Here is an 11804-nt window from a genome sequence, read left to right on the forward strand (position 1 = left end):
CGGAACGATTAGTCCGATAAAAAAAGAGAATAAGAGCGAAGTGAACATAGAGAGAAAGAAAGAAAGAGAGCGAGAGAGAGAGAATCGCGATGTGCTCCCAAAGTGAAAAATATTATAGGATTGTAGTCCATCATTATCACCAATTTAAAAAAAAAAAAACCGTTTTCACGCGTGTATGGTTTAAAACTACGCGACGAGATTGCAGTATCGAAGCACGCCGTACATTATGTTTTCCCTATTTCACTCTACCTCCTCTTTTCTTTTGTCTCCTCTCCTTTCTCTTCTCCCCCTGTTTTCTTGAAAGAAATAGGGAGAAAAAAGGAAAGAGAGAGAGAGAAAGCGGATCCAAATGTGTGTATAGAGAAAGTTTCGTGGAAACGGCTAGGCACATTAATTAATTAATCAGACGATGGTTGAAAAAAAAGTATAATAAAAGAAAAGAGCAAATTTTTAAGATAAGAGAGCCGTGAAACGCTATACCGACCCAATCATTATTTCTTTACTCGTAATTTGTTTTATATATATGTATGTTATATATAGATAATTATGAAATAGAAGACTAAGTTATTTTATCAAGTGCCCTTGCTTTGTATTATAGTCGCGTCCGTCGACGAGCCGTAGCTTCTGGGAGTAAAAGAGAAAAAGGTGAAACGGAATGCGTTGAGAGTGAACGAAAGAAAAAAAAAGAGAGACTGAGAACGAGTGAGTGTGTGTGTTGTTAAAAGTGTTGCGTCAGTTGTTGATACAATGTGGGCACCAGGTATTGATGACGGCTCAATACCATCAATGTGATTGGCAAAAGTGTGGTGAGAGAGGAGAATACAATTACAAGTCTGAACAGAGAGTCTACTACTACTTAGATCCGCTGCTTCAATTTTGACAAAAAAAGAAGAAAAGAAAAGAAAAAATGCCAACCGTTTCCACATCCCGTATCCTACTTCTCGTGAAAAATAAGACACGCAGTTGCAAATGCATTTTTTTTCTTTTGTCAAAGCATATCTATTGATGATTCCCTACGATACAATTCCGAAATGGCATCATTTGCGTCATTGCTCGATGTAATTCTTTTTTCTATAACTGATGTAGATGTTCAAAAATATTTTTTTTTTTTTCGCTGACTCAAGGAGAGAGATGGCGAGGAGAAGTAAATACTTAAAATAATGAAAGAATTTGTCATTTGCATATCTTTCCGATTATATCGTTTTCATTAAATTGAATATATATGGAGCTTGTTTCTCTCAAAATTGTTACAACTGGCCTTAAGAGAATTGTCCGAAGGTATAATTTAATGAGTATTCATGCCATATCGAATATCTTGAATATTTTTTTTGTTACCATGATTAAGGTACTCAATGCTCGTGTACTTTGCGAAAGGAAATTTTTTATACTTGTATATATCTGTAGAATCCCTCACTTGGGAGAATTGATAAACTTGCATGAAGTATTTGAGATAGATAAGAATGGAAGGGGGGAGGGAAATAGAGAGAAATTTTTTATCTGCAATTATTTTCACTGCGAGCATAAATAGAAAGAAAAAAAGGTACCTTCCTATCGATTAAGGTATTACCACGATTTACACCACACACTTCGAATATCATAGTAATATACGTTGCTCTCTTTTTTTCAATCGGCCCTGCGTGTCGGCATAGTCACGATCTTCCTAAAGATAAAATTAAAAAAAGAAGAGAAATAAAAGAAACTGGAATTGCGTCGAGGATGGTGTATGAAATGTTATAGCAATAAATTTACGTATTTGTGTATAATTTAAAAAAAAGTTAGTAAACTTATTAATTAAATATAAATCTCACGCATCTCTCTCCGACGGTGTGTATTACCCCTCGTTGCTTTTCGTTCCTCTTCCGTTTTTTTTTCTTTTCTAGTAAACAAACATGTTAAACAATGAATTACCGAGTCTAAAAAGATAAAACATTTTATTGATATATATACCTATTTCGTGTATGCGAATTATATAAAAATGAAAATTGCTGAAGATATACAAAGTATTGATTAGACTGAGAACGCGCGCGCACGAGGGATATGGTCCAGTGGTTTTGAAAATTTATATAATCTGCTCGCTGTATTAAGATATACTCACTTAATAGCAAGTGCAAGATCGCTGCGCTAATTGCAATCATTAATTTTTCTTGTTCTTATTCTACGAATGAACAATTACACAAAACTAGATGTATGTACAGTCAGAAATTGAATTTTAATGAACACCAATAACCGCGAAAGTCAATTATTCCTCAATTTCATATATGAATTATATAATTGCAAAGAAATATCAATTGTACACAAGAGAGAAGGAGGAACCTAATTATATCAGGGAAATTAATTATAGCTATCGCTTGTTCACATAGATCTTTTTCCTGACTGTAGTTTCAATTACGATTCTCTGTTCTTGTTATACCATATGAACTCTCGCGCTCAGCATTTTAAAATCTACAAACTTCTTTGTTACTTACATTGAAAAACGAGCACGAAGTAAACTTATTTTATTCTACGTATGGTCAGTATAAAGTTAAAAATAAAACGTCCGACAGTTTTCGCTTAACCGATATTTGAGCGCCGCATTAGCAGTAAGATCCGTTCTATGTATATATGTATAATAGACATTTACCGCTGTATATATATAATTTTCTTTAGTCTTTTAGATAACCTGAAAAAACCATATTGTGACGCGTATGTAAAAATATATTTAAAAATTGTGTATATTTTATATTTTTCTTTCTTTTCATTTTTTATAAAACATTTTCCGGGATCAGTATACGTCTCTTTTTTTATTCAAGTTTTACCGAAGACAAATGAGGTTCCGGCGGCGAGAAGTATAACACGACTGTTTGTGTGCAACGATTGTGCGATAATCGTGATTTTTGGAAAGGACCGCTCCCTTCGCACATTGCGCGGTGCTAATTAATCTATCTAGCGTAGACAGTGCTGGACGTTCTCTTCGCAAGATATGAGCCACATATTTTCTCATCCGTTTTTTTTTAAGAGGATGATATTAAATATGTGAAATAATTGATATATCATAAATATAACACAATACAATCTTCATTAATAGACGACAAACTTTTTTGGAAGGACTCAAATCACGCGATGAGATTCGTGTAAATATTCTAAATACACCTATATGTCCTGTAGCGCTGTCCACAGCATTTATTAATTACGCGAAACTCTACTCGCATTTACAACACTATGCATATTCGAGTAGTAAACTTATATATACAAGGTTGAAAGTGTTTTTTCCAAAAAGAACACCTCAATTTGAATGTCGCTCGAGTAAATCTTCCGAGTTATAATTCGATTAAATACTTCGACAAACATTTTTAATACGCGTTTGGCAGATTCCAGTACGCACTCCACGTAAAATTACTACTAGTGTCACGACCGATATTCTCAGTGAAGATAAAATCTTTCTAAATTTGTATGATGAAACTCTTCATAACGATCCCATTCGCCTTGCTTTGATAGATTTACGCTTTAAACTATACTTTAGTCGATCACACTCGTCTTCGGCAAGACGCGAACAAGACAATATTCAATCCGAATCTTCATCCGACTTGACCGCGTAAGATACAGGCTTCCGAACTCGACCGACTATCTTGCGTGGCGGCAGTAATGGCGAATCATCCGTTACCACGTCTTCGTCGGAATCGGATTTCTTTTTTTTCTTCTTCATCTGCTAAGAAAAGAATTTTAAATTGACAAAATTCTCGCAAAACAAACGTATCTCGATTTAAACTTATTACCGCACTTACAGTTTGCTTAGCAAATATCTCGTCCGTGTCGGAATCTTCGGACGATTTTGATTTTTTCTTTGCCTTCCTCTTCATTCCTTTGTCGTTCTCGGTTTTCTTCTTAGCAGGTGCTATAAAATAAAAGAATACGGATGTAACGATTATACAAAATAAGTTTTATTTAGTCATCTGACGAAGTAAACGTTAATTACCCTTTTTAGGCGGCGTAAATTTTACAGGAGAGTCTTCCCCGGACGAGGATATTATATTAGGTTTTTGTTGGTTTTCCAAAGAAGAATTGCCGACTAACGAATCGAATAGTTCTTCCGAAGTTGCTGTAAAAATGAATAAGCAACCAGTACTTTTTTTAATATATAATTGTATTATTTATATATATATAAAATATACGCTTACGTGTTGGTTGGGGCGGTTTCTTGCTTGGTTTAAAGTTGTCGTCGGAATCGCTTAATGCCGCAATAGAATCTTTCTTATTGAATCTATAAGAAAAAATATGCAATGCTAAACGAAGCTTGGAATAATTTGTCGTAATATATAACGATTATACATACACTTGTTCGGAGTCAGAAGAAGGATTGAACATATCGCGATTGTCATTGTCTGAATCTTCACTGTTCATGTCCTCATAATTATAAAAATTCTTCTTGGCTATTATTCAAACAGATTTAGCGAATAATAACGATATCTCGAGAAAAGATACAATATATATACTGCTTTAATAATTTTTAGATCGACAAAAAAACGATACCTGTAACTCTGCGAGTCGACCGTTGTGGGAGTGGCGAAATGCTACCGAAATCGATATCGTCACTATCGTCCGAATCCTTGTTCTTCTTCTTCGCTCCTTTTTTGATCGGCTTGAACTGCAACGTCGATTGCTTCAAACCTGTTCGGTAAGAATACATTGTTAAAATGTCTATTGCAAAATATATAATGCAAACGAGTCAAAGTATCGACCTTTTTTTGCAGTTGCTTTCTTTTCTAACTTTTCGGGAGACATTCCAATCCTATGGTCGAGAGGTTTGAAATTAGTATCAGCTAACACATCAAATTCGTTTTTCTCCTCTACAGAGATTGGCTCTTTCTTTATCTGATGCAAAACATAAATTTACAGATACAAAAACAATATAGATACACAAAAATTATAAATCAGGTAACATAAGATACTTACCCTCGACTTCTTTATTATGCCTTCCTTCTTATCCTTCGATACGATGTCCGCCTTTTCTATCTTCTTCTTCAATTCAATGTCAATGACAGGAACTATGCGACGAGTATCTTCATTTTTATAGAACCTAGAAGGCGGTTTTTTGTCGTTTCGTTTCGATTTGTTGTCTTCCTTCTGCTCCTTTTCTTCCAACTATATACACAAATCACATAACAATCACTTTCGTTTCAAAGAAGAAGAAAAAGATAAATATACCTTATTTAACTCAGCCAACAAATTGTCCAGATCCTCTTTCCATAAAGAGATCGGGGTGCGGGATTGCAGTCTCTTTAACTCCCCTATCTTTTCGTCCCGTTGTCGCAACAAATCATCCTTTTTTTCTTTCGTCAGACTCCACATAGTCATTCCGAGAAGATAATCAAAATTCTCTTTCTCTATCGCCGTTGCAGTCGGAGTAGTCTCGTCATCGTCATCGTTCGCTACTTCTTCCTATTCATTTATGTTAAAATTATTGATGAAGTTATACATACATACACACATAATAATAATTAATATTATATATATATATATATATGTGCGCGCGCGCGTATGTGCGTGCGCGTGTGCGTACGCGTGTGTTGTTCAATGCAATGACAAGGTTTTTCATAGAGATAATCATAATTCATTTTTTAAGCAAAAATTTCTTGGTTATTTTTGTTAAATGGCAAAAAGAATTTTTTTTTGTCAAAAGATTTATTAATTAAAAAACGATTGTTCATTGAAAAGCTTTCAAGTTAGGACGTTTACATTGACGTTTTACATACTGTTTATTCCTGCATTAACTTACTTGATCTTCCTAATGTAGCAAAATAGATAAATTCAAATAAGTAATTATATAATCCTTTCTCGGATATACAATAATTTTGAAGCAAAATTCTATTTACCAATACTTGTTCCCTATCTTGTGATAATTTCCAAACTATGACCGGATCCGAATCGTAATTGCGTCTGATCAATTCCGCTATCATGTCCTTTTTCTTCTTATTTTCTATCACTAAAGTGCCGTCGCACTTCTCGAGAATGAAGCGAGCCTGATTTGATAGCTTGGCTGATTCCGCTTTTAAAATCCCTTCTAGATAATCTTTCCTCTTGTGATACGTCTCCAGACGTACTTTATAAAACACTTTCAATATCTGCACCACATTTTCGTATTTGTTCAAACATTGATTTTCATCGAACGCGCACTGTAACAAAAAAATGTCGCGTTGACAAATTCCCGTTTTTTACTTACAATAATGCCATATCATTATAGTATCTTACCATGGACGTTATTGTTGTAGTTGTTTGGAGTTTAAACGCTTTATGAAGACCCTCTCTTTCTAGCTCCAATAATTTATCACGATTTAAAATTACTATAAAGTGCACTGCCGTATCTGTATTGTACTCTTTGTAATCCCTGGAAAAATATATATGTAGAAAAGCATGTAAAAGAAAGAATTCCTACAAATCGTTTGATCGTGAATCGATTATAATATTGTAATAATCAAGAGTATATAGGTGAGCAGAGGAATTTGCGTTGTGAATGAGGCGACAGAGTAGTTCAGTGGCAGAGTAATAGCTTTCTGAATGGGATATTTTAGGTTCAAATATGGCCTTTATTTTTTCTCATGGAGATTTTGTAATACTGACGTGATGACAGCTGGTGTTTTATCAGTTCCATGTAACATGGGTTCCAACACAGTTTCCTTATATGTTTGTGTCCATGTACCGATAGGAAGTTCAGTGATTTCTAGTTTATCTGGTCCAATTACAGATATTTCTCCGCTTATAACATAACGGTAATCGCCACAACTCTCTACGACGCCTTTGAAATTTTTGTAGTATGGTGACTAAAAAATAAATTACGATTACGTAACGCCATTAAAAAGTGATGAGCCTTGATACTTTCTGTGTTTTTTTTATGAGAAAAATACTATGCATATTGATTGAACATTTATAAAATTATGGTTTTAACTCTCTCTCTCTCTCTCTTTCTCTCTATTTTTAGATAATTTAACATCGATATTACCATGGGTTTTGGATCCGCGCCGTCCATCATCCTATGTAGATTCTCGATAATTTCACGAGGATTGTAATTAGGAATCTTCGTCATCCATCCGGTGCCGATGCCGTCGGCGCCGTTTATCAATATCATAGGAATCACAGGTACGTAGAAAACAGGTTCAATCTTTTGATTATCATCATATTCATGTTTTAATAAAGCGTCGTCGTGTTTGTGAAATATATACCTTGCTAGTGGGCTATGCAACAAAAAAAAAAAAAAAAAAATTTAGTAATAATGATATGCAAATAGACATGCAATAATTTCTTTTACTTCTTTTATCTATATAAGAATATGGCAAATACCTAAGCATCGTGAAAATATATCTCGGACTGGCAGCATCTTTTCCTCCAGCGAGTCTTGTACCAAACTGACCAATAGGCTGTAGAAGATTAATATTGTTGCTGCCGACGAAATTCTGAGCAAGATTAATTATAGTCGCCATCAAGGATGTCTCGCCATGATGATAAGCTGAATGCTCGGCAACCGAGCCCGCCAATTGCGCCACTTTTACTTCACGTTTATCATTCCGTTTTAAACAGGTAAACATCACTTTCCTCTGGCCCGGTTTAAAGCCGTCAATCATATTCGGTATGGACCTCACGTTGTCGTAATTACTGTATAATACCAGCTCGACATTGATAAAGTCCGAAAAAGAGACAGTGCGTGTGTCTTTTTCATAAAGGTAACGTTCACCGAGGCCGATTTCTTTTCGCCTCTTTGTTTCGTTCATATGGTTCATCAGCCAATCCTTACGTTGATCGACGCATTTCTTACTGAATGCCATGATGATGTTTTGATCGTCTCTGTCGCCTTCGTATCGAAAGCGTATTCTATGTCTGGCCATATTTTCAAAATACTCCTTCGCCTCTTTGGCGGTGGAAGTACCCAAACCTATACAAATAAATAAAAAAAAAGTTAGATGTATGTTCTATATTGTAATAATTAATGAAATGACAAAAATTCCAGATTTTTGAGTAAAAACCTTTGTAGTATTTGATTTTATATGTGTGAAAATTTTCTGTATCCTTCTTCCATGCCTCGAACTCTGGCAACGAGAAGAAAGATAAACTTTGGCTACCCTTAGTAGCCTTCACGATAGGCGTAATGAATTCTTCGACAAAATTTAATTTCAACAATGATGGCCAATTGTGATGGATAAAATTAATCAAGAGACCTTTGATATGTGAACCATCCTAAAAAATGGAAATTCAATGGTAAATATTTATGATAAATATATATAAAATCTTTTTTGTACGAAAAAAATTTTACCTGATCCTGATCAGTCATAATCATCATTTTTCCATAGCGCAATGTTTTCAAATCATCTCGACTCTCGTATTTTTTTTTGTATTGAAGACCAAGGATTTTGATCAAATTGTTGATCTCAGCATTTTCCAAGATTTGTTTGTGAGTAGCCTCCCTTACGTTTAACATTTTGCCTATAATCAAGGTACCAATTAATATTATGTTAAATTTTATCCAAATTTTTTCAGTAAGACAAATTCACCTCTTAATGGAAATATGCCATATTTATCTCTGCCTATGGAAGCGATACCAGACACAGCCATTGTTTTGGCTGAGTCTCCCTCAGTTAATATGAGAGTGCATTCCAATGACTTTCCAGTTCCTGCATCATTGGCGTCCTCCAATTTTGGTATACCATGAAGTTTTCTTTGTTTTGACTTAGGACCCAATTTCTCAAGCTGGCTATCGGCTTTAAACTTCGCCCAAGTCAGCACTGCCTCCACAACTCCGATTTTCGTGATCTGCAATCGCATTCCGAGGGATGGTCAAGAATATATATATGTACAAGATGCGAAAAACATTTGATATCAAATTGCACTTACTGAAGCGATAAATTTATCGGTGAGCGTGCATTTGGAGCCGAAACTTTTCGCCTGTAGAGTCATGTTCTCTTTAGTTTGCGAGTCAAAGGTAGGATTGTTGATGAGACAATTGACAAAGATCCACATGTGATTCTTGATTTGAAATGGTTTAATGGCTACGCCAGCCTTATTTTTCTTCTTTAATGTTTCTATCAATTGTTTGACTATTAACTCGGTGACGTGATCGACGTGTCTGCCACCCTTTCAGTATTCAAAGATTTTGTATAAATACCCGAAACAATTCTACATTTTATAAAAAAATTACTATATACAGTTGTTCTCCTACCTTCGTTGTCGCAATACTATTTACAAATGACATTTGCTGAAATCCTTTGTCAGATAAAGTGAGAGCAATTTCCCAGCGAGGACCACAATTCTCATATACAATTTTCAATGGGTTACCAACATCATCCTCTTTCCCTTTAATGTAAAAATCAACATAATCCTTAAAATTCTTTATTGGAATACGGCTTCCGTTGAGATAAACCTTGACGCCCTTGCTAGACGCAGCTACATCGTATGCTCTTCGAGACATAAGAGATACAATATCATTGTCAAGAGATTGCATTTTAAACTTTGTTAAGTCTGGCGAAAATGTGACCTTGGTGAAATCTTCTCCATGATATTCTTTAATCCTAGGTTCGCTAGCTTTTTCCATATTATTGCCCCATGTCTATATCAATGAAATAAAAATTATAATATACCAAGTAGAAATATTGATGAATTGCACTTACTTGCTTTAAACATTTCTTGTATTCCTTTGTAGCTGTCTCAACAGTAAAACGATGACTAAAAATATTACACAATTTGGCGCCATAACCATTTCTGCCACCAGTCACCTTTTCCTCTTCATCATCATAATTTGACGATGTCAAAAGATGACCAAATATCATAGTAGGTACATACATATTCTCCTCTTTATGTATTACTACAGGAATACCTTTCCCATTGTTCCACACAGAAATAGTGTTATTTTCACTACACAACAAAATATTACAATGTAGTATTTACTTAGTTCTTCACTTTATACAATTTATGTTAAAATTCTGTTGAATATTCTAAAATACAATATTTGATGTAACTTACGAGTCAATATCAATCTTGATCACATCCATCTTTGGATCACGCTGCTTGTTATCAGCAGCATTTACTAGAATCTCATCAAAAATTTTGTATAATCCAGGAACATACTTAATATCCTTTTGAACCATCATATCTTTCTCTTTGTCAAAGACCCACATCATTTCCGTTACTGGTTCCACAGATCCAATATAGGTATCTGGACGCAATAAAATATGTTCCAACTGGGATTTCTTTTGATAAATACCCTCAATGGTCTTCTGCTTAGGAGCCGGTCTACGGTCGCCGGCTCCATTTTCCAAAGCTGTACTCATCTTGATGCACTGTATTTTCAGATATCTATAAATCAATGGCAAATATATTATAATGCAGATACTTACAAAGAAACGGATTCTTCTACTAAAAAGAAAATCGAAACACAAAATTACATTTTACAATTTGAACTATTTTTTTAAAAATCGCTAAATAAGAGTGCGATTAAATTTTAGGCTACATTCTTGACAATCGTAATGTTTGTGAGATTATTTTGTCTTTGCTCTTGATCAAAAATTAAACAAAAACAGATAATATTCGCAAACGTTGCGCTCATCCAGTGGTAATTTTAAAATTCTCAAACTATGTCTAACTGTTGGTTTTCAAATTCAAAGTTTAGATTGAAATAAATTTGGCAAAATGCTCGCTCGCGAGACGAAAATTATTACCGAAGATGCAATCGTCCACGTTGGAGGGAGCTTTGAAAAATATGGCGGGAAAAGGTCGTCATCTAATTGGCGCGTTCCCGAAAGGACGACGACGACGACGACGACGACGCCGACGCCGTTTGTTTTCGAGACGGATAGAACATCCGCGTCCTCCCCGCCGATCACGCGCGAAAGGCTCGATACTTGCTGGACCGCGAGCGATTAGCGATTTTTCGGAAAAAATGTAACCCGGAAGGGACGATAACGTACCTTCAATGACTGCGTCTCGACGACGACGACGAGGGTGCGCTGTTCGTTGCGTAGCGTCGGTCGACTCTAAGACCGCGGGACGTTCATTCGCGGGGCTGTGAATGCTAATTATTGGCATATCACAGGCAAACGAAACGGCGATCGTCCTTGATGGACGATAAGATACGACGACGATTCGTGAATCACTCGTTTATGCCGATAACTATTATCACTTGCAAGTATCAGAGATCCACTCGTGAACGTATATCGCTGTACTCTATACTCTACTCGACTCTGCGTCCATTCAGTATCCGGTCCGTGTACCGTGTATAGGCTTCGCGCTATTCGACTCGTTTCTGGAAACACGATTGCCAACTTTTTCCGCGTGCAATCTTAAGCCCGTATTAGACTACGCATTGAAAATTAAAGACTGGAATTTGACTAATCAGAACAAAAGGAACTAAAATTTCTTTATTCTGATTGGTCAAATTTCAATCTTGAATTTTGAATCTCAATCTTCAATGCGTAGTCTGATACGGGTTTTAAGCGGGAAGCACACATTTTTACATAAACGCATAATCACAAGCATAAGAAAATTGATTGGGCCATTTTCTTATGCATAACGAAATTGACCAATCAATTTCCTTATGCTTATGATTATGCGCTTATGCAAAAGTGTGTGCTCCCCGCTTTAGGCCGATATTACATTTGTCGTAGGACAAACTTTTTAAGCATATTGATTGGCTGCAAAATAGAAACTTTCTTTAGTCTCTAGAAATTAGCTAATCAATGCGCTTAAAAAGTTTGTCGTACGACAAATGTAATATTAGCCTTAGGCTGCGTTCCATTTCATGCATGATGCGCATGATGCGTTACTTATCCTTGTTGTTTACCGAATGT

The 11804-nt window shown here is 35.5% G+C and overlaps 1 protein-coding gene across 3 annotated transcripts; it reads right to left on the reverse strand.

The window, feature by feature from the left end:
• Nucleotides 1-1904: 1904 nt before the first annotated feature.
• On the reverse strand, nt 1905-11236 carry Top2 (topoisomerase 2). 3 transcript variants are annotated; one of them, XM_070306043.1, is made up of 22 exons: nt 10926-11236; nt 9982-10314; nt 9630-9873; nt 9182-9568; nt 8857-9096; nt 8517-8775; nt 8279-8448; nt 7992-8202; nt 7312-7900; nt 6974-7205; nt 6595-6794; nt 6226-6361; nt 5850-6149; nt 5182-5415; nt 4930-5118; nt 4716-4848; nt 4507-4644; nt 4310-4406; nt 4155-4237; nt 3953-4075; nt 3762-3871; nt 1905-3685 (listed from the first exon to the last, which is right to left on the reverse strand). In XM_070306043.1, exons 2-22 carry the CDS (start codon nt 10287-10289, stop codon nt 3542-3544), a joined length of 4527 nt encoding a protein of 1508 aa, XP_070162144.1. In that variant the 5' UTR covers nt 10290-10314; nt 10926-11236; the 3' UTR covers nt 1905-3541. The 3 variants fall into 3 exon arrangements, with proteins under 3 accessions (XP_070162144.1, XP_070162142.1, XP_070162143.1); XM_070306041.1 differs by lacking the exon at nt 10926-11236 and adding an exon at nt 10677-10754; XM_070306042.1 differs by lacking the exon at nt 10926-11236 and adding an exon at nt 10677-10753 and having other exon boundaries at nt 1905-3682.
• Nucleotides 11237-11804: the final 568 nt, after the last annotated feature.

This window comes from Polyergus mexicanus, unplaced genomic scaffold (genome assembly GCF_030449975.1).
Source record: "Polyergus mexicanus isolate NDT 795.1 unplaced genomic scaffold, iyPolMexi1.0 SCAF_13, whole genome shotgun sequence".
NCBI lineage: Eukaryota > Metazoa > Arthropoda > Insecta > Hymenoptera > Formicidae > Polyergus > Polyergus mexicanus.